The 25,644-nt window shown below is 39.7% G+C and overlaps 2 protein-coding genes across 4 annotated transcripts in view; one reads left to right on the top strand and one right to left on the bottom strand.

Moving 5' to 3' along the window:
* Positions 1–25,644, top strand: part of UBAC2 (UBA domain containing 2) — a 156,525-nt gene that overhangs the window by 29,330 nt on the left and 101,551 nt on the right. The window lies entirely within an intron of this gene.
* Positions 2,541–7,290, bottom strand: GPR18 (G protein-coupled receptor 18). Its single transcript, XM_029210299.1, has 2 exons — positions 6,578–7,290; positions 2,541–3,693 (listed from the first exon to the last, which is right to left on the bottom strand). The coding sequence occupies exon 2, from the start codon at positions 3,679–3,681 to the stop codon at positions 2,665–2,667; it is 1,017 nt and encodes a 338-aa protein (XP_029066132.1). The 5' UTR covers positions 3,682–3,693; positions 6,578–7,290; the 3' UTR covers positions 2,541–2,664.

Genomic DNA, 25,644 nt, shown 5'->3' with positions numbered 1-25,644 from the left:
GAATTGAAAATTTGAGTAAATTCAAAAGTTATAGGATCCCCTTTGAAAGACAGTGTGAATGTTAATTCAGACATCACCTGAATGAGGATATATTTCTCTTTCCTTTTAAATCATGAAACATTATAATATGGCTTTTTTGAATCTTGACGCGTTCTCAAACATAGACTTCTTGGAACCTAAATCTTTACTTGAATAAACTTTGCATTTTGTAAATATATCTTTTATTTGATGGTAAGCAAAGCTTCAAAAACTCAGGAGAGGAAACTTTTTTAGTCAATGTGTTTTATAATTTGCAGTGTTTTCCACATAATGTCTTCTTACCTTTTTCTTTCTCATCAATGCCAAGTTTACCTGCACTTCCTGCAATTCTTCACTTCCTATTTAATTCTCTCTCTCTCTTTTTTAACCTCACCACTATTAAAACTTCTCTTATAAAGGTCACCAGTATCCAACTAATTTCTGAAGCCAGTGGCTTGTTTTCACTTGTCTTATCTGACCTTTCAGTGGCACATTAAATGCTTTTGACATCCCATTATTTCATGAAATAACCTGCTCGCCTGAATCCTAGCACACTACTCTCTCCTGGTCCTCTTTGACCTCCTTTACTCTTTGCAGCTCCTTTCTCAAGCTTACTCCAGGTGCTCTCTCTGTGCCGTCGCGTCCACCCCCATGACTTCAACTACAGTTAGCATCTGTTATTTGTTTCCCAGCTCTCTATTTCCAGTCCATATTGCTTTCTTGATCTTTCTTCAGTCATATTTCCTAGTGACTTCTAAGACTCAAGGAAAATTCATCATGTTCAGAAGCTCTTACCTCCTCTGATCACCTCTCTTTTTGCACTCTTATCTCCTCCTCCTTCTGTACTCCATATTTTAATTAGTGGCATTTTCATCTACTCAGTCATCCAAGCTGGAAATCTTTCCCTCTTCTCATCAGTGGCGTAGGGCACTGACTTTTATTCATTCGAAGTCCTATGTAAGTCAGCTTTTCATCGCATCTCCTTGACTCCTTCTGTCATTATCCCAGTCTTAACTAGCCTTTTCTTGCCTAGATTTTTGCAGTAATTCTCCAACTAGTCTTCCTATCAATTCCAAAGTATTTCATGCAATGTTTTCAGAAGTTATCTTTCTAAAATACAAGTTTGACCATGCTAATCTTCCTTTTAAAAACCTCTAAGTCCTTATTTTCTTCAGGATAAAAATCAAGCTTCTTCAAGGTGGCATCAGGGCCGTCTAGAATAGTACAGATGGCTTAGGCTTTGCCATCACATAGACCAATTTACCTGAGATTCCAGCTCTGCCGTGTATTATTTGTGTGTCATCTTGAGCAAGTTACTTCTCTCAACTTCCCTCATCTGTAAATTGGGGCTCATACTCTGTAATTCACAGGGCAGTGGAGGGAACTAAGTAAGGTCACCTATGCAGACATCCTAGCAGTAGCAGCCTCCCCACCCCATATATTGTTGTTTGTTTCTTTCCCTTCAAAGCCCTCATAATCTGACCCCAGTCCAATGTTTCAAGCCACTCCCCCGTCAGTCATTCAGCTTTCTTAACATGCTATGTATTTGTATTCTTGTACCTGCTGGTTTTCTTTCTGCACCCTGTTGCCCTTTGGCAGGACTAATTGTCCTTTTTTAAAATAAACTTATTTATTTTATTTTATTTATTTTTGGCTGCATCCCGTCTTCATTGTGGTGCGCGGGCTTCTCATTGCGGTGGCTTCTCTTGTTGCGGAGCACGGTCTCTAGGCCCACGGGCTTCAGTAGTTGTGGCACATGGGCTTCAGTAGTTGTGGCACGTGGGCTCAGTAGTTGTGGCTCGTGGGTTCTAGAGCACAGGCTCGGTAGTAGTGGCGCATGGGCTTAGTTGCTCTGCAGCATGTGGGATCTTCCCGGACCAGGGCTCGAGCCCATATCCCCTGCATTGGCAGGCAGATTCTTAACCACTGCGCCACCAGGGAGGTCCCCCCCGACTAGTCTCAAGTAGAGTCTGGTGCATACTCGGCTCTCAGTAAGTGTTTATTGAATGACTATAGTCTGTTTCCAAAGGAAAATGAATTTAGAGTAGGTGGGGGCTGATGGCAATGGCCTTTACAGCACCCTCAGGTGCTCGCTTCTGCAAATTTTGCTCTGCAGCAGTAACAGTGATGAGTTGAACATAGTTGTTTGTGTAGGAATCATGGAAGTTTGGTGTTTAGAATACAAAGTACTGGATTTAGACCACCAATTCGGAGTATAAATTAGCCCAAAGGGAGCTGCATCTAGTTGGAAAATAATTCAATCAAATTATTTCAAACAATAGCTCCAATATTTTGCCTGCTGACCTGATTGACATCATGACTCACCTGCACATAGAATTAAATCCAAAAAGTCAACTATGTATTTAGATAAGGCTTGAATATGAAACACGAATTGGATGCTTTTCTCCCAGTAATTCATGAAAATGTTTTATACAGGTTTTAAAAGTAAAGATAATGAATTTATTAAAATACTTTAGTGTATTTAATTATGCTGCCGCAGTAATAAGATCTCACAAAGGAGGAAGAGTTCTTAAAGTTTATTATTTGTTTTCGGGAGAGAAGGGACTTGATGATATCATACAGAATATCCACTGACGCTAAGTTAGTAAAGTGAATTTAAAGAGATCGAAGACAAGCAATGACCGTTCATAACATTTCACTGTTTATGTTGCTTAGGGACCGTAAACTACCCGAGCGGAAGCTCTTTCTGCGCACGCTCCGAAGATAATTGCGGTATAGCATGACACTAATGACTCGAGCCTGAAATTGTTTTGAAACAATGTAGTAGAGAATCACATCCAGACAGGTGCTGAGGTTCATGAGGAAGGTGGCAAAGGCTCCCCACGGGTTGTAGCTGTTCTCCTCCCCTCCCAGCATCAGGAAAGCAAAGCAGATGTGGAAAGGCATGAAGCAGACGAGCACCTGCACCATGAGCGTGATAATGATCCGTATAGACTTCTTCTTGACTTTTGGCTTTAGCTTAGATGTCTTACCGTGAAGGAGACTATGAATAATGACTAAGTAGCACCCAATCATGATGAACAGAGGAATCAAGAAAAAGAAAATCAGTCGAGTGAAGTTCAGCGCATTAATAGCTTTTAAGTGGATGATGTCAGAAATCTTGAGGCAGGTGGCAGGGTTGGAGGCTTTATCTGGGTCTTCATAGAGCAGTAGGAGTGGGATGGTGGTTGTCAGGGTCATTATCCAGACTCCCACACACGCTAGCATGGCCTTGCATGTGTTTTTAAGTTCCTTGGTGTATTTCGGCTGTACAATGGCCATGTATCTGTCGGCACTAATGAAAGCAAGAAGCCATAGAGCAATACTTGGATAAAACACTGTGAGAGCCCCAAGAATCTGGCAGAAGTACTCTCCAAACGGCCATTCACCTTTTGCATAATAAAACATTCGAAAGGGTAAGCTCATTATAAATATCAAGTCCAGTAGTGCCACATTCATCATATAGATGGTTACAGTGGTTCTCTTCTTGGTGGTACAACTGAAAACCCATAAGGCAGTGACATTAACGAATAAGCCAGTTATGAAGATACAGCTGTAGAAGACAAGGGCTGCTGTTTTGTATTCATCTGGATATGGGTCGATAGACGGGCCAGGTTGAGCTTGACTGTGAGGGGTGGTCATCTTATAGCTTGTTGTGGGCATGACACTTAGAAACTGTAAAATAGTTAAGAATAGGAGGAATAAAACTCTTTGTTGAAAAAATAAATGCTTAACGTTCTCACACTCGACTTGGCATATCAGTGGATTTTAATTTTGACAGTATTTTATGTCATAGAGTCAATATATGTGTCTTAGTATTTATTAAGAAATACACTCCCTAGGTATTATTACTAATATGTACTAACATATCAGTGTATTAAGATGGTCTGGTGTGTCATGATGCACTGGCAAATGTATTCATTTTCTCTCTGTAGTGTGAAATTGGGTAACAATTGTGCCTATGGTAGGTATCCTTTGTTTGGGACTAATTGGGGAAAGGCCATTCTGAAGTTTGAATCTTAGAAAATATTGATAGTTTGCCACCTTTTATCATCTTCATTCTGTTTCAATATTTGGTAACCCAGATTAGTAATGTCCAAATAATGAATTTTTACTCATTAAATATAATTTTAATATATAAATTATGTATTAGAAAACTAATAAAAAAACCATATAACTGGTTGCTTACTGAATATTCACAGTAATTCTCATTTGAGAGCAGGAACTTTTCCTTTTTACTGCTAAATCCCCACTGCCTGATGAGTACATAGTAGATACTCAGTAAGTAATATTTGCTGAATTGATGGATAAGTGAAGGAAGGAAACTTTGGCAGGGTGACCCAGAGCAAGCACTCTCTAGTTTGTCAATGAAGGCTTGCTTAATTGGCCATTAAACCATATTGTTTTTTTTAAGTAGCAAACACTTCTTCATAGTATTATGTTCTCTCTAGATTATCATAGGTCTAGAAACAGCAGTGTCTTGTGCCATGGTATACAGATCAAGAACTTTTACTCTCTCTGTTTTTTTTTTGGCCACACCTTGCGGCATGAGGGATCTTAGTTCCCCGACCAGGGATCGAACCCGTACCCCCTGCACTGGGAGTGCAGAGTCTTAACCCCTGGAACTGCCAGGGAAGTCCCACAAGAACTTGACTCTTAAAACAATAGATGGGCTAGTTTTTAATGCACAGTTGGGAGTGCCTAATGCTGAGTCTTCCAGATGGTGTTTACCAGTGCCCCAGAAGCGGATTACACTGCTGCAGTGGTGCACGGAGAGCAACACTTTGAGAATAAGATATTGCTAGTATATGGGCTTCCCTGGTGGCGCAGTGGTTGAGAATCTGCCTGCTAATGCAGGGGCCACAGGTTCGAGCCCTGGTCTGGGAAGATCCCACATGCCGCGGAGCAACTAGGCCCGTGAGCCACAACTACTGAGCCTGAGCGTCTGGAGCCTGTGCTCCACAGCAAGAGAGGCCGCGATAGTGAGAGGCACGCGCACCGCGATGAAGAGTGGCCCCCGCTTGCCGCAACTAGAGAAAGCCCTCGCACAGAAACGAAGACCCAACACAGCCAAAAATAAATTAATTAAATAAAGCACCTATCTGAAAAAAAAAAAAAAAAGATATTGCTAGTATAGTAACTTTCATGCCCTCACTCTACCGAGATCCAGAAGCGTAAGTATTATTTGTCAAATTTAATTTTAAAAAAGGAATATCAAAGACAAATAGTTATTAGTAAGAAGTCACTCAGTAACTTTATGTGTTTGCAGAAACTAATTTCCACCCCCCCCAAATGCCCATTTCTACTGGAAGGGAGTTTAGCTGTGACCCCCTCAGTGTGAAATTTCTATCACCCACGATATAACATCAACAACAGTGATTTTAAAAATAGACTCGCTGCAAAGAGATGGAACCTTGTGGCATCCCCCTTGAAATATGGAGGTGTAAGAAAAGTTTCCCTCAAAAATGTCACTTTGCAGAATGGTCTCTCTCTCATTCAGCCCTGAGTCTCTGTTTAGTGAAAACTGGGGGAGGTTAGCCGTCTGGTAGTGGCATCATGGGCTGTAATTTAAAATTAATTTGAGCAGTTGCTGAGGACAAACACAAGGTATGAATTTGTTTTCTTCTCCCTCCTTTCTTCCCTTCCTACCTTCCTGACTGTAGCGAGTTTGCCAGATATTTAGGTTAAATATGATTTTGGAGTAGAATTCTATATATTTAAAAGCCTGTACTTATTAAAATTTCCAAATATTGTGTTGACTAGAATATTAATTTCTCTAAAATGGGAAAAATACTACATAGAAAAATTAACTCTCTAGTATTATCATACAAAGGAAAATAATTTTAGAGACTTAACTCATTATTAACTTTCCATGATTTTTAAATAGTAAAAATTGTAATGTAAATGACATTTTGTATCCTTTTTTCTTTTGTATCAGAACTCCCTCCACCCATCCTTATTCCCGAATTTTGTCACATAAATTCCTTACTTACAAACCATTTTTGAGGAAATCTTTTTCCCCTCATTGGGTTCAAGCTGACTTTATGTCACCAACAGTTGTGTTCATTTGCTTAAGGTTAACTAAAATACGTGTGATGCATGTGTTTTAAAGGCATTACCATACAGGTTACTGTACTCTGTACACACGGATAAATTTTTGGATAAATATTGAAAAGTGATTGCTTTTAAGTCAGCATTTTAAAAGTTTTAGATTCCATGATTAGCTAGTCTTTTCTTAAAAGACTTTAAGTACATTCTGTGAAACAATGTAATTGAAACCAGGTGACAAAGACTCCTAAAGATATTTATGATTTATTGTATCAACATTTTCTTTAAGTTTAAAAAACTTACATTTACTATTAAGGTAAAACAGTATTGAAAGTAAATGAAACAGCATGTTAATAATGTAGGAAGATGACAGTATATCCCATTTGAGGGTCCTTCACCAGCATAGTTTCAGTAATATATTATTAAAATAAAACAAGGATTTTGAGATTTAGTAAATAAGTACAGCATTATTTCTGATAATCTGTGATGAAGTTAATTAAATGCTACTTACCTCCTGTCCATCAAAAGGCTGTGTTTGAGAGGAACATTTCTCGGTATACCCAGTTCTGTAAAAGGGATTTCTTTGAGTTGCTTGTGTTAAAATAGCTCTTTCTAGAAATGGTATATTTAAGAAATGCTGTATTTCTTTTGTTTTAGGTTCTTCTGTTGCTTTAAGAAGTTGTTTCAAATATAATACTCGGTATAGGAGTTGGTACTTGTTCAGCTGTAATTGCTGCTTTGTCTCTTTCAGGAAGTACTCTCTGAAATAAGGCTTTTTCAACTTATGACTTTGCCCTGGATGTGGTTTTTCTCTTTCACAAATGATTTGTTTATGAAGTCATGCTTAGCATAAGCTCCCCATGAAATGATGGCCTATATTTAAGAGAATCATACAGAAAGGAGAAAATGTCTTGAGTTTGTTTACTTGGTGCTTAAAGTCTGCATCATCTGTTGAAAGAGAATGAGATTTGATGTTGGCTGAATAGAATTCATAGTATAACTTAGTTTCTAAGCTGTGTGACTTTGTCTAGTTACTTAAGCACTCTGAGCCTTTGTTCCTGCTTAGTTTCTATAGTGCTAAAATAGAGATAATACCCATCTGGTAGGATTTTGAGGACTCTAAACCAGAGAAGTCCAAGGGCTAACCTGGCACCTAGTAGGTAACTTCCAAACAGCGTTAACCCTTTACTACAAAGTTCCTAAAATCATTGAATATCCACTTTTTACTGCTAAACCATTTCTTTTTTTTTTTTTTTTGCGGTGTGTGGGCCTCTCACTGTTGTGGCCTCTCCTGTTGTGGAGCACAGGCTCTGGACGCGCAGGCTCAGCGGCCATGGCTCACGGACCCAGCTGTTCCGCAGCATGTGGAATCTTCCCGGACCGGGGCACGAACCCGTGTCCCCTGCATTGGCAGGCGGACTCTCAACCACTGCGCCACCAGGGAAGCCCTAAACCATTTCTAAATGGTAGAAATGTTGGGACCCTCAATTATTTGCTTCTGCTTTGCATATACCTTTACCTACTTTGGTTTGCTTTATTTATTAAGTCCCCAGTGCTTCATATCCCTTTTCTGTCACATGGACGTCTAGAAGTAATTCCTTTTGCAAAAACACCCCTACAAATTGTTAAGAACTTTGGAAGTCTTTAGTGGAATAATTTACATATTAGGAGTATTTTAACCTAAGAAGGGAAGTGAGACCAACGAAAAGGGAAGTGAGCAACCCCAATCATTGCCTGCCTGCCTAGTTACATTAAAGTTTTTACTTTCTCTTTTCTTTAAAAAAAATCATAATTTCATTTGCTTGTACTAAAATTTTAATTATCTTTATACTTGGTTATGCGTGATTTATCAGCCTTTAAAAGGTACATGAACTTAACTGGTGTTTTAATTTAAGACAGTTTGAGGGCACATGCTCCTTTTTTTTTTTTCCTCAGACAAAACCGTAGTAAATCTGTGACTTATAAATTGTTTAAATCCTTTCCTTTGGTGATTAAAGTACTTTTGATTATGTTAATGCCAGAGTAATGGGTTTTAGAAGCACAAGCAACAGCCACAGCAACTATTTCTTGTGTAAATGAGGATTTGAGGCCCAGAGAGGGCCAGTGACTTGCTGCAGAACTCAGACCACCAGGCCCAGCCTCTTCTGTGCCAAGTTCAGGGCCCTCCCCTTTCTGCCCTAGCTGCTGTAAAGACTTCCCGTTGTGAGGTGGTTACATTGACTTCTTCACTAGACATGATCTGCTCATTGCTGAATTACAGTAATTAGTTTTTTATACATGGAGTTATGTTTCATATGCAGGCTAGGAGTTTGATATTTCCCTTGGAGATAGGAACCTCTTATCTGCAGATCCAATCTTTTCATTGCCTTAATTTCATATAGCCTGTGACAGGTCTTCTAAAATTCAGTATTGGTTAGTGTTCTCTGTGCTGCTGAAATCAACAGGCACAGGGAAGGCATATATCTCATTAAGACAAATCCCCTTGTACACAGGGAGATTCTTTTTTCTGACCTGCCAGTCTCTCAGAGAGAGGTACCCAGGGGCACAGCTTGAAGGTGGGTCCCGCCTTTCTCTCCATCTTAGCCTTACGGGATCTCCTACTCCTGGCCTTTCACAGGCTGTTCCACCAACAGAAGTGACATTCCTTCCCACCGCACTCCCATCTCTTGGCTTGGGCGGCTGCTATTTATCTTAAAAATTTTAGCTTAGGTGCTGCCTTTCCCAGGAAGTTTTCTCTGACCCCTGAAGCTGGTTGATTATTCGCCCCTGTAAGGTTCCTTAGCACTGGATTCTTACCCTGTAGTGGCTTGTGTTTGTATTATTATTGGGAGTTTATTTGCCTTTTATCCTTCGCTACATTGAGGTCCTTAAGGGTTTGCATGTGTTGTATATGTATGTATTTAACAGTCAGTTAGTAAATACTGGTTGAATGTGTGACTGAAAAAGTAGGTGAAGAAATGGAGGGTCGAATTACTGAGCCCAGTGTCAGCATCAGGGACACTTTGACTTGCTAATGTGAGGGGAACCTACCAGTCACAAGGCAGACTGGAGGCAAGACCCACTGTCCTTCTCTCCATGACCCTGCAGCACTTAGCATTGTTGTCTGTGCTCGTGACTCGTCACACAATAATTTTATGTTGGAAAAGAATTACAGTTAAAAAAAATATTTCCCCCAAACCATTTGGCAGCAAGTAAGTAAACAACTTAAGAATTAAACTTTTGGGGCTTCCCTGGTGGCGCAGTGGTTGAGAGTCCGCCTGCCGATGCACGGGACGCGGGTTCGTGCCCCGGTCCGGCAAGATCCCACATGCCGCGGAGCGGCTGGGCCCGTGAGCCATGGCCGCTGAGCCTGCGCGTCCGGAGCTTGTGCTCCGCAACGGGAGAGGCCACAACAGTGAGAGGCCTGCGTAGCAAAAAAAAAAAAAAAAAAGAATTAAACTTTTATAGTGTCTGGTTTGCCTCTTTAATACTTGAACCTAATGAAATTTTTATTCAAATAGAGGAGCTTATCTCATTCGGGGACCAATATTCATTCAGCTTTAATTTCCTTACTTATTTTGGGATATGAATGAAAGAAATTTTTCACCTTGCAAAAGGGATTTCACAGAGTTTCCTTCACTTTATAAAGTCATCTGTTTTAGCTCCTTTTTTTTTTTTTTGCGGTATGCGGGCCTCTCACTGTTGTGGCCTCTCCTGTTGTTAATAGACACAGTAAATCCCCATTATAAAAACATGCTCTTTGGGACTTCCCAGTGGTTAAGAATCCACCTTCCAGTGCGGGGGACACAGGTTCAGTCCCTGGTCGCGGAACTAAGTAAGATCCCACATACTGTGGGGCAACTAAGCCCATGTGCTCTAGAGCCCGCTCACCACAACTAGAGAGCCTGTGCGCCACAACTAAGACCCGACAGAGCCAAATAAATAAATAAATAAATATTAAAAAAAAAAAGAAAACATGATGTTATATCAGAGATTTGTCTATGCCACAGATAAAATTGTATTTCTCGTTCTTAACACATTTCTCTGTACCTCAGCAAGTGTGAGTGAGGCTTATCCTAGTCCCTCAGACCGGTATTGTGATGAGGGGCCCACTGTAGTTACTGTTTATCTTTCCCAGCTCAGGTGGCCATCAGCACACACAGCCAGAGCAGTTGGTAGACAGCCAGTCCCCAGAAAGGAGAGGTGGTGAGGGACATGGGGGAAGCCCCGAACTAGGGTGAAAATCTTATCATTTGGCCCTGACGGTCTCCCACTTTGATCTTATGGAATCTTTGTGCCATACCCCTTTCTTTTTCAAGCTTGCATCTAAACTTACTGCTCTTTTTTTTTTTTTTTTTTTTTTGAGGGGCAGATATATTGAATAGTGGTTTCTGGATAAAGAAGACTGAGATACTATTTGTTTAAATCTATTTTATTTTAAATCCAGCAACTTACAACTGTAGTCTTATAGCCAAATTAGTATGGACCTCCTTTCCACTTGATTTCCTAAATTGTATTATAAATTTAACATTTCCCAAATTCCTTTTCCTTGGCAATTTTTGTTCAGTTTCACAATTTTACAGACGTATGGACCATCAGATGATTACTTACCTCACAGCAAGCAAATTGAACCCAGATAACCAAAATGATAGATAATTCTAAAAATAAAATAATTAATTCTAAAAATAAAATTGATCTAAATTGGCAATCAAAGTAGAGTTCCCTAAAGATATTAAAGATTCTTTCACTTAGAGGATCTTAGGAGAAGGCATCAACATGACAGTGAAATCATTCCTGGACCCACTGAAATCCCAGGCCAAGAGTTTGCAGGGTGACGTCTCACTAACTGCGTGGAGAGCCATTCAGTGGTCCCCAGGCACAGCCAATTAATTGGAACTCTCTGGTTATTGTGATGTACATGGCCACCTCCTACAGATTCTGGTCTCACAGTTAAAGGAGACATGTAGAGGGAGATGAGTTTCTAGGGGAAAATATCTAGTAATATGGTGAAGTAGCAGCGTAGAAGAAAAAGGTATTGTGGAGAGTCAGGATTGGTAAAGAAATGAGAGGTGTGTTATTGAGTTACTTAAATCCAAACTTGTATACTGGTGTGTGTGATGGAGGATTTTAGTATCAGGCATCTGTATACTAAAAAGTAACTCCATGACTATAGGTTGAAGTTTGTTGGTTTAAAAAGTTACTTAGGATTTTTTATTATCTCTGCTATTACTCTTATCTGTATTATCAGAGGTGAACAATCATTAAGCAGAGGTCTAAGTGCTTTACATGCTTCGCTGAATTTAATCATTATGCCAACAGCAAAGTATGTTGAGGACACAATAGTTGTATGGATGGTGTAACCCAGGGATATTTACTCAGGAGTCTCAGATTGTGAGATTGTGTTGTACTCTTTCTGTATTATGGTATTGTACTTTGTTTTAGTAAATTTTGTTGAAGTTGGTCCTACTTAATAGAGAATAATCAGAATAGTAATTTGATCTGTAGCAAAAGAATCTTCTGAGGGAAGAGACCATCCTTTCCTTTCCCTGTTTCTCACTAATGAGTTGATATTCCCAAGGAAAGATTTTGTAACTGGATTCTGTCAGCCTGTAAGTTTAATTTTGGGAGGGAGATCTCTGCCATTCAGTGAGCCAAAGACTTTTAAGCACTCAAAAATGCGTATATCCAAAAGGTTGGTAAACATGTATAAGTATGCTGGACCTCATAAGTAATCGGGAAGCGAAAATTAAAACCATAATAAGGATGTTACTACCCACTCACCAAAATGGCTACAGTGAAAAAGACTAACAACAAGAAGTGCTGGCTGAGTAGTATTCCATTATATATACTCAGCCAGCACTGGAATATTACTTGTCCATAAAAAGAAACGAAACTGAGTCATTTGTAGTGAGGTAGATGGACCTAGAGTCTGTCATACAGAGTGAAGTAAGTCAGAAAGAGAAAAACAAATACCATATGCTAACACATATATATGGAATCTAAGAAAAAAAATGGTACCGATGAACATAGTGGCAGGGCAGGAATAAAGACATAGACATAGAGAATGGACTTGAGGACACGGAGGGGAATGGGGAAGCTGGGGCAAAGTGAGAGTAACATCGACATATGTACGCTACCAAATGTAAAATAGCTAATGGGAAGCAGCAGTATACCACAGGGAGATCAGCTTGGTGCTTTGCAACGACCTAGAGGGGTGGAGTAGGGAGGGTGGGAGGGAGACGCAAGAGGGAGGGGATATGGGGATAGATGTATGCATGTGGCCGATTCACTTTGGTGTACAACAGAAACTAACACAGTATTGTGAAGCAATTATACTCCAATAAAGATCTACTTAAAAAAAAAGAAAAGTGTTGGTGAGGGTACAGAGCAACCAGGAACTCTTGCGCCTGGCTGGTGGGAGCTTAAATTTGGAAAACAGTTGGATATTAAGTACTAAAATGAAGATGCATACACCCTATGACTCACATTCCACTCCTGGGTAGAAATGCGTGTTCCTGTGCACCAGGAGTTAGAGATAAGAATGTTCACAGTAGCATTATTTCTAATCACTCCAAATTAGGGACAACCCACATGTTCAGCAACTGTAGAGTGGATAGATCAGTTGTGTCGACAAGCAGTTGACTGCTTTTCACAATCAAAATGAATCACACAGAAGGCGCATGGAACAACACAGGCGAATCTTGTGCGTATGTTGTTAAGTGAAAAGAGCCAGACGTGAAGGAATTCATATTGTACGATTCCATTTATATGAATTTCAGAAAGCAGACCAAACTGAAATAAAGAGTTTAGGGATTCGCGCATAGGGTTTTGGGAGCATGTAATACGTAGGGCACACGGGAGAGCTCCCAGGATGCTGGGAAGTTCTGTTTGTTGACCTGAGTGCTAATTATTTTAGTGTTTGTTCTGTGATAATTCATTAATCTATTTTTGTTTTGCCCTTGTATCTATAAGGGTCTCAATAGAAAACAGCACACTTAAACTAGAATAATTCAAGGGCTTATGTATAAAGATCTAATGACAAAAGAATGGAACCTAGTGACAAAAGAGGGACCTTTGGCAGGACCGTTTCCTTGTTGTGCCCACCACCTTTAGGCCCAAAGAGGTTAAGGAAGGGAGAGGTTACTAGAACCTGGAGGGGTCACCCCTGGAGAGTCAGCTGCCTTGGAAACAGTAAGTGTGAAGTAACAAGGAACAAGGGGAGTAAGTACCCTGGCCTCAGGCTCCTCCTTGCCCAGATGTCCTCTGAGGCGCTAGCAGAACTCAGCAGAAGCCAGGGGGCCCTTGAGCCTTTGGGTGGAACCTGTACCCTCAGCCTCAGGAACAGAGCAGGGTGGAGAAGAGAAAAGAAGCAAGTGGATTTTTCCAGCATGCTGGGTTTTTCTGTATGAGTGTTACATTTTGTATGAAAGAGGTTTCTTTAAAAAAGCTTAGGCTTTGAGTTGGCAAAACTGGGTTTGAGGCTATCTGCTTCTTCTAAGCTGTTTCCGTGAGTAATTTTTTTTAAACACCTTGAGTCTCATCTCATCTGTGAATCATCTGTTCTTATCTATGAATCATCTCTTCTTATCTGTGAATCATCTCTTTCTTATAGCTTGTGCAAAGCACATGTTTTAGACACCAAGTACTAGTTCTCATTGTCTCTCTCCTGCCTGAAATACCTTTTTTTTCTTTGCAGCATATTTTTCCTGGGAATTTTCAGACTGGGAGTGAATAACAGTGCAAGAGGTCTGTCTATGCTACTCATTAATTAGCTGAGTTATTGTTTTTAAAAGTTAGTTAATTTTCTCTGATCATGACTCTTCCCAGCTGGAAGAAAGGGGAATTTGGATGAGGCTTTCTCGAAGGGCTTCCCACCTCTGGCATTATACAGTTTCTAAGGAACTCTTCCCACTGCAATGAGTACTTTATCATTGTCTCCTTTTGAATTTTTGTAGGACTGGAGATGAGAGACGTAGGATAGTACTTGGGCCTCTGTGCCCTCACAGCTTCTGGGTGGAACCCCAAATGTGTCCAGGAGTCATTTAGTCAGACCTCATTGCAGGGAGCCTTGAATGTGTTTGTTGGTATTTGGGTCCTACTTGAAACTCAGAGCACCCAGAACCCTGTGGGGTTCCCATTAATTCCTGGCCGTTGCCTTCCTTTCATATCCTTTATTGTGTTGATTTCTTTAGTGGGTATTTTAAAAAAATTTTTTAATTGAGGTATAGTTGATTTACAATGTCAGCTTCTGGTGTACAGCAAAGTGATTCAATTATGTATATATATATTCTTTTTCATATTCTTTTCCATTATGGTTTATTACAGGATATTGAATATAGTTCCCTGTGCTCTACAGTACGACCTTGTTGTTCACCTTAGTGTATATGTTTTAACTCTTATTTAAAATTTATCTTTAAGTCAACTTAATCTTCTTAACATATTTGATATTATTTATTCTTTAGACATTTAAACATTTCTAGTAGACTGTTAGATTGTTCCAACTAATTTTCCTATCTACTTTTTCCTTTTTCCTTTTTCCTTTTTCCTTTAACCATTACTTTTGTAAGTGGCAAGCAGGAAGTGCAGCTGTGAGGATGGGCCGGGTCCAGGGCTGCCCAGCTCCTAAGCCTGCAAGGCTGCCCACTCTGTCACTTGCCCTCCGCCACTCTCTCAGGAGAGCTGTTGTTCTTCGTGGTGGAGAACCTCCTTGAGACATTATAATCAGCCTGCAGAGGAAGACATAAAAATTGTGCGGGCTCTTTGTTTCCTTGGTAATAAATCTGTATTCATCTGCGTTACTCAGAATTGTTGTTTACCAGAACTCTCCCTCTTATGCTTAAAAATTAGCCTAGCCCCAGTGACAAATCAGTTGCATTTTTGCAACCATGGTATCTCCTTATTGCTAATGCTTTTCATATGGATATTCTTTACGAGAAGTTTATGGCTTTTAACTCATATGGCCTCTTGCCATCAACAAGCCGTGCTATCTGTATAGTATCTTAACAGAAAAGGGAAGGAAGTGGGTGGGTAGTACCACCCTCAGAGACCTGCAGGGCGGCCTGCTGGTGTGCATTTGGACAGAGGGACATAGATCCTTGGCTTCAGCCTTGCCTCTAGTGGAGGATTTATTCTTCTAATGTTAATGTAGTTCTTTATTTGGGGATCAGTAATCCTAGGTTTTTAAAGTTGGGAGTTGGAGGTTTCCATGGCTCTCTCTTCTACAGTTGTGTTTTTATTCATCCCTTGATCGTACTCTCATCTCATGTATTATTCTTCATATTTTGTGTCTGTCTTGTTGACAAGGACCTGGTGCATTCGTCTTCACATGTATCAGAGCACCTAGCATAGTGCTTCACACACAGTAGACCCTCAGTAAATAGGCTTTTTGATTTGACAAGTGTTTGTGTGTTTCTTTTTCTAAAGGGAAGAAAACTATATGGTGTCCCCCCAAAATGAACGCCTAATGTTTCTAAATAGATATGATCACAAAGACAATATCAAGCAAAAGAGTGAGACAAGAGATAGATTAGAGTTGGTTGAGGAGAGGCCCTAGGGTGAAGGTATTTCGGCAAGATAAATATTTGATGTATCAGAAAAGTTAATACAATTTATTTCATGTAGGAGGACTTACACTCATGTGTAAGCTCATGTATGTTTTCCACTGTTCCATACTGATTGACATCCAAGGTTGTTTTGACATAAACACTGTGCTTTTACTGCCACCTACAGGTGACAGCGGGTCGTGGAGCTCTTCACCTTGACCCGATTTGAAGTCTTGTTGAGATTGAAATCAATGTTTTAAAAGCTGTTAATTGGTAGAAGATAATACATATATTTTAATGTTAATTTCTCAATATTTCTATGTTATTCAGAATTATGTAGTAGACATATCCTTATTCCTCTAAAACGTTTTGGCTTAGAGACCATTTCTGCCTTCATTGGAAGGAAGCATTCTGTCGTTTTTAGGAAAGTGTCTTCCTCTGTAGGACCGTGTATTCCTGGGCTAGGGCCTTGAGAAGATTCCACTTTAAATGTTATTTGTGCCTGATGTTCTACTAAGAGTTAAACATAAAGGTGGCCTTGGAACAAATTTGATATGGTTTAAATGTTTTTTAATTGTAGTAAAATGTACACACATGAAATGTACTGTCGTAACCATTTTTAAGGTACAGCTCAGTAGTGTTGGAAGTACATTCGCATTGTTGTGCAGCCAGTCTCCAGAACTTCTTTCCTCTTCCCAAACTGAAACTCCGTGCTTGTTGAGCAACTGCCATCCCTCCCTCCAGCACCTGGCAACCACCATTCTATTTTCCGTCAGTGAATTTGCCTACCCTATATACCTCATATAAGTGGAATCGTACAATATTTGTCTTTTGTGATTGGCTGATTTCACTTAGCATAATGTTCTCAAGGTCCGTCCATGTTGTAGCATGTGTCAGAACGTCCTTCCTCTTTAAGGATGAATAATATTCAGTTGTATGTATATATTACATTTTATTTATCCATTCATCTGCTGATGGATACTTGGCTTGCTTCCACCTTTTGGCTATTGTGACTAATAGATGTACAGATATCTCTTTGAGACCCTCCTTCAGTTCTTTTGGGTATATATCCAGAAGTGGAATCGCTGGGTCATGTGGTAATTCTATTTTTAATTTTTTAAGGGACCACCGTACTATTTTCCATAGAGCTGTACCATTTTACATTCTCAGCAGCAGTGCACAAGGGTTCCAGTTTCTCCACATCCTTGCCAACACTTTTTTCTGTTTTTTGTTTTGATAGTAGCCATCCTAATGAGTTTGAGATAGTATCTCATTGTGGTTTTGATTTCCATTTCCCTGATGATTATTGGCATTGAGCGAGTTTTCATGTGCTTGTTGGCCATTTATACATCTTCTTTACAGAAGTGTCTATTCGGGTCCTTTGCGCAGTTTTAAATCAGTTTTTGTTGTTGTTGTTAACACGTAGGAGTTCTTTATATTTTCTGGGTAATGACCCTTTATCAGATACTACGATTTGCCAATATTTTCTCTTATTCCATAGGCTGCCTTCTTGCTCTGCTTGTTCCCTTTGATGTGAGGGAGTTCTGGGGCATGGTTTTAGGTCACCCATTTATCGTATTCTCATGATAAGGATGAATTGAAATGCTTTAAAATTTTAAATGTTAAGATAGGGTAGAATAGATTTTCCTCAGTAAAATCCATTTGTCCTTTAGAGACTTTCCCCAATGACTTAATCTGAAGAGTATTTATCTCCAGTCCTCAACACCTTTCCTTCATCCAGGAGGGTGTAAAGCAGGGTGAACAGAAACAAGCTGTATCCCAGAATTGGCTCACTTCAGAGCCTTCCACTTACAAGTGCTTCCTTCTCATGCTCTGGAAATTGTTTGTCTCTATTATTGCAATAATATGAAAATGAAAGAACATTTACCTTTCTGTATTGTTCTTATTCCCTGCTCGGCCTGATTAATATGTATCAATGATTGCCTTGAAAATGTAGCATGTTTGCAAATGAAATTTGCAAATTACAAACGCTTTGGGAGATATTTTAATAATAGTAGAGCAAAGAAACCCCGGAACACAGTGGCTCAGAGAACACAGGTGTCTGTTTCTCTTTTGTAACATCCCTGGTGGGCAGGTGGGCTCTGTTCTAGGAAGTCATTGGGACCCAGCTGGTAGGGCAGCTCTGTCATCCTCACCGTGTGCCCTCCAAGGTTTCCATTTCTAGCAGTGGGGAGGAATCAGAAGGGAAGTCCAGGATAAGGGATTGCTCTTTCACCAGGTACTTTGGAAGTTGTAAATGTCACTGCTGCTCATACACCATTGGCAGGAGCTTGGTCATGTGGCCACACCTAATCATAGGGGAGGCTGGGAAACTAGCTCTAGCGAGGGAGCCAAGTCCCTGGAGACAAGGGAGAATGGGTCTGAGGGGAACTGCTAGCAGTCGCCTTCAAAGACCAAGAGCTGTAATACATTAACTGGTTTAGCAAGTTATGGGCTCTGTGATCAATGTATAAAACACTGAAGAGAGAGAACATCAGGTCTTTCTCTTTAGCCTGAACAATCAACTGCAGAGTCACTGAACGGCAGGATTGTTGTTTCGGTAGTCGTGTGTCTGGGAAGGCTAAGGGAAGCCTGTGAGATGGCATTGTGATGTGACTACCAGTTGACACTGATGTGCTCATGGATGCTGCAGGTAGTATGACAGGGCAACAAGCACGGCTCTGGTGGTCCTCGTCCGCATCAGAACAGGGAGGGGATGCAGACCTGCCATGTGAGGAACAGTTGAGAGAGCAGGCAGTGTTGATCCTGGAGAGGAGACGATGGGGCAGGAGAACAGTCTTCAACTGTTGAAAGGGGCTGCAGTATGAAAGAGGAGTTAAAAATTGGGGAGGTGGGGCATGGCCAAGGGTGAATTAAGACTTCAGAGATGCTGCAGGAGGTTATTGGGCTTGGTAAGCGGTAACTCAGGGGCACTCACTGTCTTGAGGCAAAGTGATTCCCTTGGGAGGTGCTGACTTGCGGACACTGAAGATACCCAAGCAGTGGCTGGAAAAGCACCAGGCAGGGATGTCCAGGAAATACACATTGGGCAGGTGGCAGGAGTGAAATCTCCGTGAAAGCCCTTGAAACTCTGAACATCTCTGCTCGTATGCTCTTCCTTACTGTGGGATTCGCTGGAAGGCTTAGAGAACTAGAGACATTAATAGGAGTCTAGCAGAGGGACAGTGTTTCCCAGGAAGTTCTGTGCAGCCCAGCAGCGGTATAGCAACCTTGTTCTCCTATTCCCTAAATAACAAAGACATAAGTGTTCATTAGTGGATGAATAGATTAAAAAAATATGGTGCGTGTACACACACACACACACCCCGGAATATTTATTCGGCTGTATAAAAAGGAAATCCTGTCATTTGCAGCAACGTGGACAGACCTTGAGGGCATTATGCTAAGTGAAATAAGTCAGACAGAGAAAGACAAATGCTGTATGATCTCACTTATATGTGATATCTTAAAAAAGCTCATAGCTATAGAGGATAGATTGACAGAGGTGGGTGGCAAAATGGGTGAAGGGGGGTCAAAAGGTATAAAATAAAAATAAATAACTCCTGAGGATCTAACATACAGCATAGTGGCTGTAGTTCATAATACCGTATTGCATATTTGAAAGTTACTGAGAGAATAGATCTTAAAAGTTCTCATCAGGAGTTTTAGGGTTGGTGAACACACGGAGATTCAGGGAGAGTCGAGAGTGACTCACTTGGAGAGAGCATGGAAGCTCCATGTCCTTTCCCTATATCTTGCCCTATGCATCTCTTCCATCTGGCTGGTCCTGAGTTATATCCTTTTATAATAAACTGGTAATCTAGTTAAAGAAAAAGTTTCATCACAAGAAAAAGCAGTTTTGTAACTTTGTATGGTGATGGATGTTAATTAGACTTACTGTGGTGATCATTTTGCAATATGTGCAAGTATTGAATCATTCTGTTGTACACCTGAAACTAATATAATCTTTCATGTCAGTTATACTCAATAAATATAAAATAACAAGAATATAATTCACTGCAGTAGATTATTATACTAGTGAATTAAACTATTTGTAAAACAAAGAGGTTTTTTTCCCTGTATAACCTAAATGATTGCTTTTGCTTATGAACAAAGAATATTTAAAAATTTTTGAAGTATATACTTCCAGAAAATATAAATACTTAAAATTAAAGAGAAACAGAGTGAGAAAAATCTTGACAAAATTAAAATTTAGGGTAAAATGACTAGACCTAAATAATGAGTTCGTAGGGAGGGTGACATCTTTGAAACATTTGTAAAATAAAGTATCCAAAATAATTTCTATTTTTCATATATTACTAACAATTCTTATAGAACTTTAATATGAACTGTTTAAGCTTCCATGTTAAGAATATTTTTCCCTTTCTGAGTGAGCCCATCAGCAGTTTAATTGGCTTTGCCTGCAGTCACGTGGTGAACCATTAGATGGCAGTGTTAGGCAGAATTTGATAAAAACTAAATCACTCTGAAAGTTATTAAATAGGGCTCAAATGGTGAAATAGTTTTGTAATCAAAAAATACTAGAGAGATATTGTGGTTTATACAAACAGCTTGAACAGTTTGGATACCCTGTGACTGTCTTTAGAGCATATATACAGTAGTTAGAATTTAAAATGGGTATTGTATATGTGTGTTTATTTATTCCTAAATTACATGGCAAATTATTTCAGACACCATTGGTATAACAATTGTGAAAATCCTATGATAAAAACGTAAGAATAGGGTTTCCCTGGTGGCGCAGTGATTGAGAGTCCGCCTGCCGATGCAGGGGACACGGGTTCGTGCCCCGGTCCGGGAAGATCCCACATGCCGCGGAGCGGCTGGGCCCGTGAGCCATGGCCGCTGAGCCTGCGCGTCCGGAGCCTTCCGGATGGGAGAAAAAAACCTAAGAATAATTTTAGGTTCTGATTATGAGTGCGCTCAATATAGCACAATTTCAAATTTATAATTATGCAAGATGAAGTAATACCCTACTTGGTCCTAATGCTAATCGTAAGAAAAAAAAAATACTGTTATCTGGGCTAACCAAAGAGAATTATGAGCAGAGATTTTTGTCAAAGGGATACAGTAATATTGTTTTATGTTTTGTTTCTCTGAAGTCTTATATGAGGCACAAGCTATATTTTTACCAGAATGCACATGTATGTAAAAGTTAATAAGAAAACTCTTGGAATTTAACAGAGGTGATAATATAATACCATGTTATAGTCTTCAACTTTTATTTTCCCAAATAATGTACCTTAGCTGATTCTTGGGCACAGAATGGAGTGGTAGATTTTAATGCCTACTTCTAGCATTTCTATACAATATCCAAGGGTATAGGTATCAAATAGAATATTTTCAAAGCCCATAAACTGAGGAAGTAGGAGATAAGAGTTTGCCCTAAGACAAACTATATAGTTTCTATATATATTTAGAAATTGATGGTTGATGGTGTGAACATAATAGCCTTCTAACGAAGGATAAAAATAAGGAACAGGAAGCTGAACCGTGAAGGGTGATTTTTACTATACTGTCTGTGTACTTTTAATAACTTAGAAAATGTTCTAATGTTTTATCTAAGTTATTTTTTGAAAAGTCAGTTTTAGTCATTTTTTTAGGAAATGAGGGAATAATTTCCACAGTAAGGAAAGGAATACCTTGACACTCCCTTATATTATAAGGTAACACTTAGTAGTGTTTGAGCGTGCATGTATATATGCATGAATGAATGAGAGAATTCTACCTCCTCTCTTGCAAGAATGATCAGCTTCCTCTGATTTCCCCATTTCTTCATTCAACACATTTATTGAGAACCTGCTTTGTGGTAGACAGTACGTGTTCCGGGTTCTGAGGATCCTACACTGATCAAAACAGACACAGTCTTTCTCATTGACTCTGCATTATAATCGGGGATAGAATGCAGTAAACAAGATAGTATAATATATAGTATGACGGGTGATGATATATGCTGTGTAAAAACAATTCCACCAGTCAGCCCGCGGGAAAGGGAATACCAGGGTGTAAGCAGGGTCGCAGTTTCAAACAGTATGGTCAGGAAAGGCCTCGATGAGTGGGTGACATGTGAACGAGGACTCAAGGGGAGGGCCATGTGATCTGGGGCGGGGGGCGGTCGGGGGGTGGGGGGGCGTTGTATTCCAGGTGTAGGGAACTACCAGCGCAAAGGCCCTCAGCTGGAGGCCTGACTCAGGCAACTGTGTAGCTGGAGCAGAGTAGGTGGGGGGAGGGGATAGTAGGAGGTGAAGTCGGGGTGGGTAGGAGAGGTCACCAGGCTTTACAGGCCTTTGTACCAGCTTTAGCTTTTACTCGGCGAGCAATAGGGAGCCATTCATGATTCTTTGGGAGATGGAGGCATATTGGTCTATACTGGGGTTTTTTTTTGGTTATGGTTCCTATTCCTGTAAAAAAAGCGTGTAATCGTTTTGCCCATTTACACGTTCTGGTACTTGTAGTTCTCATATTACCAAATTCTCCCTTAGGGCATTCTGTTGTTGCATCTTGTAGTTTGTGATTTTTCACTGTGAACTTATTTTTTTTTTAATTTATTTATTTTATTTATTTTTGGCTGCGTTGGGTCTTTGTTGCTACGCGTGGGCTTTCTCTAGTTGCGGCGAGCGGGGGCTACTCTTCGTTGCAGTGTGTGGGCTTCTCATTGTGGTGGCTTCTCTTTTGTTGCGGAGCATGGGCTCTAGGCGTGCGGGCTTCAGTAGTTGCAGCACACAGGCTCAGTAGTTGTGGCACACGGGCTTAGTTGCTCCGCGGCACATGGGATCTTCCCAGACCGGGGCTCGAACCTGTGCCCCCTGCATTGACAGGTGGATTCTTAACCACTGCGCCACCAGGGAAGTCCCGGCAAATGTTATTTAAATTTAAAAAATGTTTCAATGGTTCCTTGCTAGTATATAGAAATACAATTGATTCCTTTTTTCAAGTAAGATTTATTCCAGGAATACTGTTATAGTTCAATGCAAACATATCAATACCGATTAGCATATATCATGTATTTCATTACATCAGTGGGTCAAAGGCAGCAAAAATGATCATTTTACAATTCAAATATAACCAAGTCATGGCCATGCTTAAAACAGAAACCTGGCTTTCTATTGCTTTTTTTTTTTTAATTGTGGTAAAACCCACATAATATAAAATTTGTCATCTTAACCATTTAAGTGTGCAGTTAAGTCTTGTTAAATATATTCACATTGTTGTTCAACAGATCTTCATAACTTTTTCATCTTGCAAAACTAAAACTATACCCATTAAACAGTAACTCCCCATTTCCTACTCTCTTTTCAAGCCTTTGTACCCAGCATTCTACTTTCTCACAGAGCTGTTCTAGTAGCTGTTTTTTTTTTTTGTTTTTTTTTTTGGAGATCCTTTAGGATTTTCTATGTAGATATTCACGTTGTCTGTAAGCCTTTTATTCATTTTCTTGCCTTATTCCACTGACAAAGACAATCCAGTATGATGTTGATTAGGTAGAGAGGGTTGACATCCTTGTCTTATTCCAGATCTTAGGGGGGAAACATTCGGTCATCATTAACCATGTTAGCAGAGATATTTCCTAGATACTCTTTATCAGTTTGAGGAAGTCTCTTTTAGTTTATAGTTTGCCTAGAGTTCTTTACCTTGAATAGACTGAATTTTGTCAAAATTGTTTTGCATCTGTTGATATGGTCTATGGTTTTTCTTATTTAGACTGCTTTATGGAGAATTACATTTATTTTTGAATGTTGAACCAACCTTACATTCCTGTGATAAACTCCACTTGATGTATTATACCTTTTATATATTTCTAGATTTGATTTGCTAATATTTTGTTGAGAATTTTTGTGTGTATATTCATGTGTAACATCGGTCTGTAGTTTTCTTGTAATATCTTTGTCTGGTTTTGGTATGAAGTTAGTGCTGGTCTGGGACATGTTGCCTTCTGTGCATTTTCTTGAAGTGTTTGTGTAGGATAAGTATAATTTTTTTTTCCTAAATATTTCGTAGATTTTGCCAGTGAAGCCATCTGGGCCTGGAGTTTTCTTTTTTGGTACATGTTTTTGTTTTTGTTTTATTCCTCTATGAATTCAGTTTCTTTTACATATTAACAAGTCAAGAGAACTATGCGGATGTTTATATACACACAGATGTTTATACACACACGGATTTTTTTGTAGGTTTACTTATAATTACAAAAACTTGGAAGCAACCAAGATGTCCTTGAATAGGTGAATGGACAAACTGTAGTACATCCAGACAATGGAATTATTCAATGCTAACAAGAAATAAACAAGCCATGAAAAGACATGGAGGACCCTTAATGTATATCACTAAGTGAAAGAAAGCAATCGGAAAAGGCTACATGCTGTATGATTCCAAATATATAACATTCTGGGAAAAGTCAAAACTATGAGAACAGTAAAAAGATCAGTGGTTGTCAGGGGTTAAGGGGAAGGGAGGAATGATTAGGGAGAACACAGAGGATTTTTAGGTCAGTGGAAGTACTCTATACAATACCAAAGTGGTGGACATATGTTATTATACATTTGTCTAAGCCTATAGAATGTCTGCCAAGAGTGACCCATAATGTAAATTACGAACTGAATGATAATTTTATGTCAGTATAGGTCCATCAGTTTTTAACAATGATAATGCAGAGGCTATGCATGTGTGTGGGATATCGCTGTGCCTTCCTTTCAGTTTTGCTGTGAACCTAAAACTGCTCTAGAATCTTTACAAGAAAACAAAAAACAGTTTCAGTGATTCTTCTCAGCTTTCACTTTTCAGTGTCATAGATTTTTGCTTCTATCATTATTTCCTTCCTTCTGCTTGCTTTGAGTTAATTTGATCCTCTTTATCTACTTTCTTAAAACAGAAGTCTAGACCATTGATTTAGACCTTGCTTTTCTAATATTCAATATTAGATGTATTCAATACTTTACAATTCTCTACGCACTGCTTTAGCTGCATCCCACAAGTTTTATGTTGTTTTTATTTTCATTCAATTAAAAATATTTTCCAACATCTCGTATGACTTCTTCTTTAATTCATGGAGTATTCAAAAAAGTTTTTAATTTCCAGGATTTTCCAAATACATTTCTGGTATTGAATGCTAATTTAATTCTGTGTAGTCAGAAAACCTACTTTGTACGATTCCAATTCTTTTAAGTTTGTTGAAGTTTGTTTCTTGGTCTCCTTGCTGAATATTCCAAATGCACTTAAAAAGTGTGTGTATTCTGGGCTTCCCTGGTGGCACAGTGGTTGAGAGTCCGCCTGCTGATGCAGGGGACACGGGGTTTGTGCCCCGGTCCGGGAAGATCCCACATGCCACGGAGCGGCTAGCCCCGTGAGCCATGGCCGCTGAGCCTGCGTGTCCGGAGCCTGTGCTCCGCAACGGGAGAGGCCACAACAGTGAGAGGCCCGCGTACCGCAAAAAAAAAAAAAAAAATGTGTGTGTATTCTGATGTTGTTGGATAGTGTGTTCTATGAATGTCAATTAGGTCATGTTGGTTGATGTGTTTTTTATGTTTTCTGTATCCTGAGTGGTTTTCTGTCCACTTGTTTTGTTAGTTACAGAACAAGGAATGTTGAATACTTGAACTCCAATTGTGGATTTGTCTATTTCTCCTTTTTGATCACCCTTAACTTCAGCTTTCTGTAGTTCCCTCTTAATTCTTAGTGGGGTACTCTTTCTTTTTATTTATTTACTTTTATACAGCAGGTTCTTACTAGTTATCTGTTTTATACATGTTAGTGTATATATGTCAATCCCAATCTCCCAATTCATTCCACCCTCCCCCTGCCCCCCGCTTTCCCCCCTTGGTGTCCATATGTTTGTTCTCTACATCTGTGTCTCTACTTCTGCCTTGCAAACAGGTTCATCTGTACCATTTTTCTAGATTCCACATATATGCGTTAATATATGATATTTGTTTTTCTCTTTCTGACTTACTTCACTCTGTATGACAGACTCTAGGTCCATGCACCTCACTACAAATGACCCAGTTTCGTTCCTTCTTATGGCTGAGTAATATTCCATTGTATATAT

The sequence above is a fragment of the Monodon monoceros genome, unplaced genomic scaffold (assembly GCF_005190385.1).
Source record: "Monodon monoceros isolate NGI ecotype Baffin Bay Population unplaced genomic scaffold, NGI_Narwhal_1 Super_Scaffold_8, whole genome shotgun sequence".
Lineage (NCBI taxonomy): Eukaryota > Metazoa > Chordata > Mammalia > Artiodactyla > Monodontidae > Monodon > Monodon monoceros.
The sequence above is the reverse complement of the archived record's forward strand: the minus strand, read 5'-3'. Positions and strand labels throughout refer to the sequence as shown.

Coding starts and splice junctions, on each gene's coding strand:
- GPR18 (XM_029210299.1), bottom strand. CDS start 3,681: ATGCCCACAACAAGCTATAAGATGACCACCCCTCACAGTCAAGCTCAA.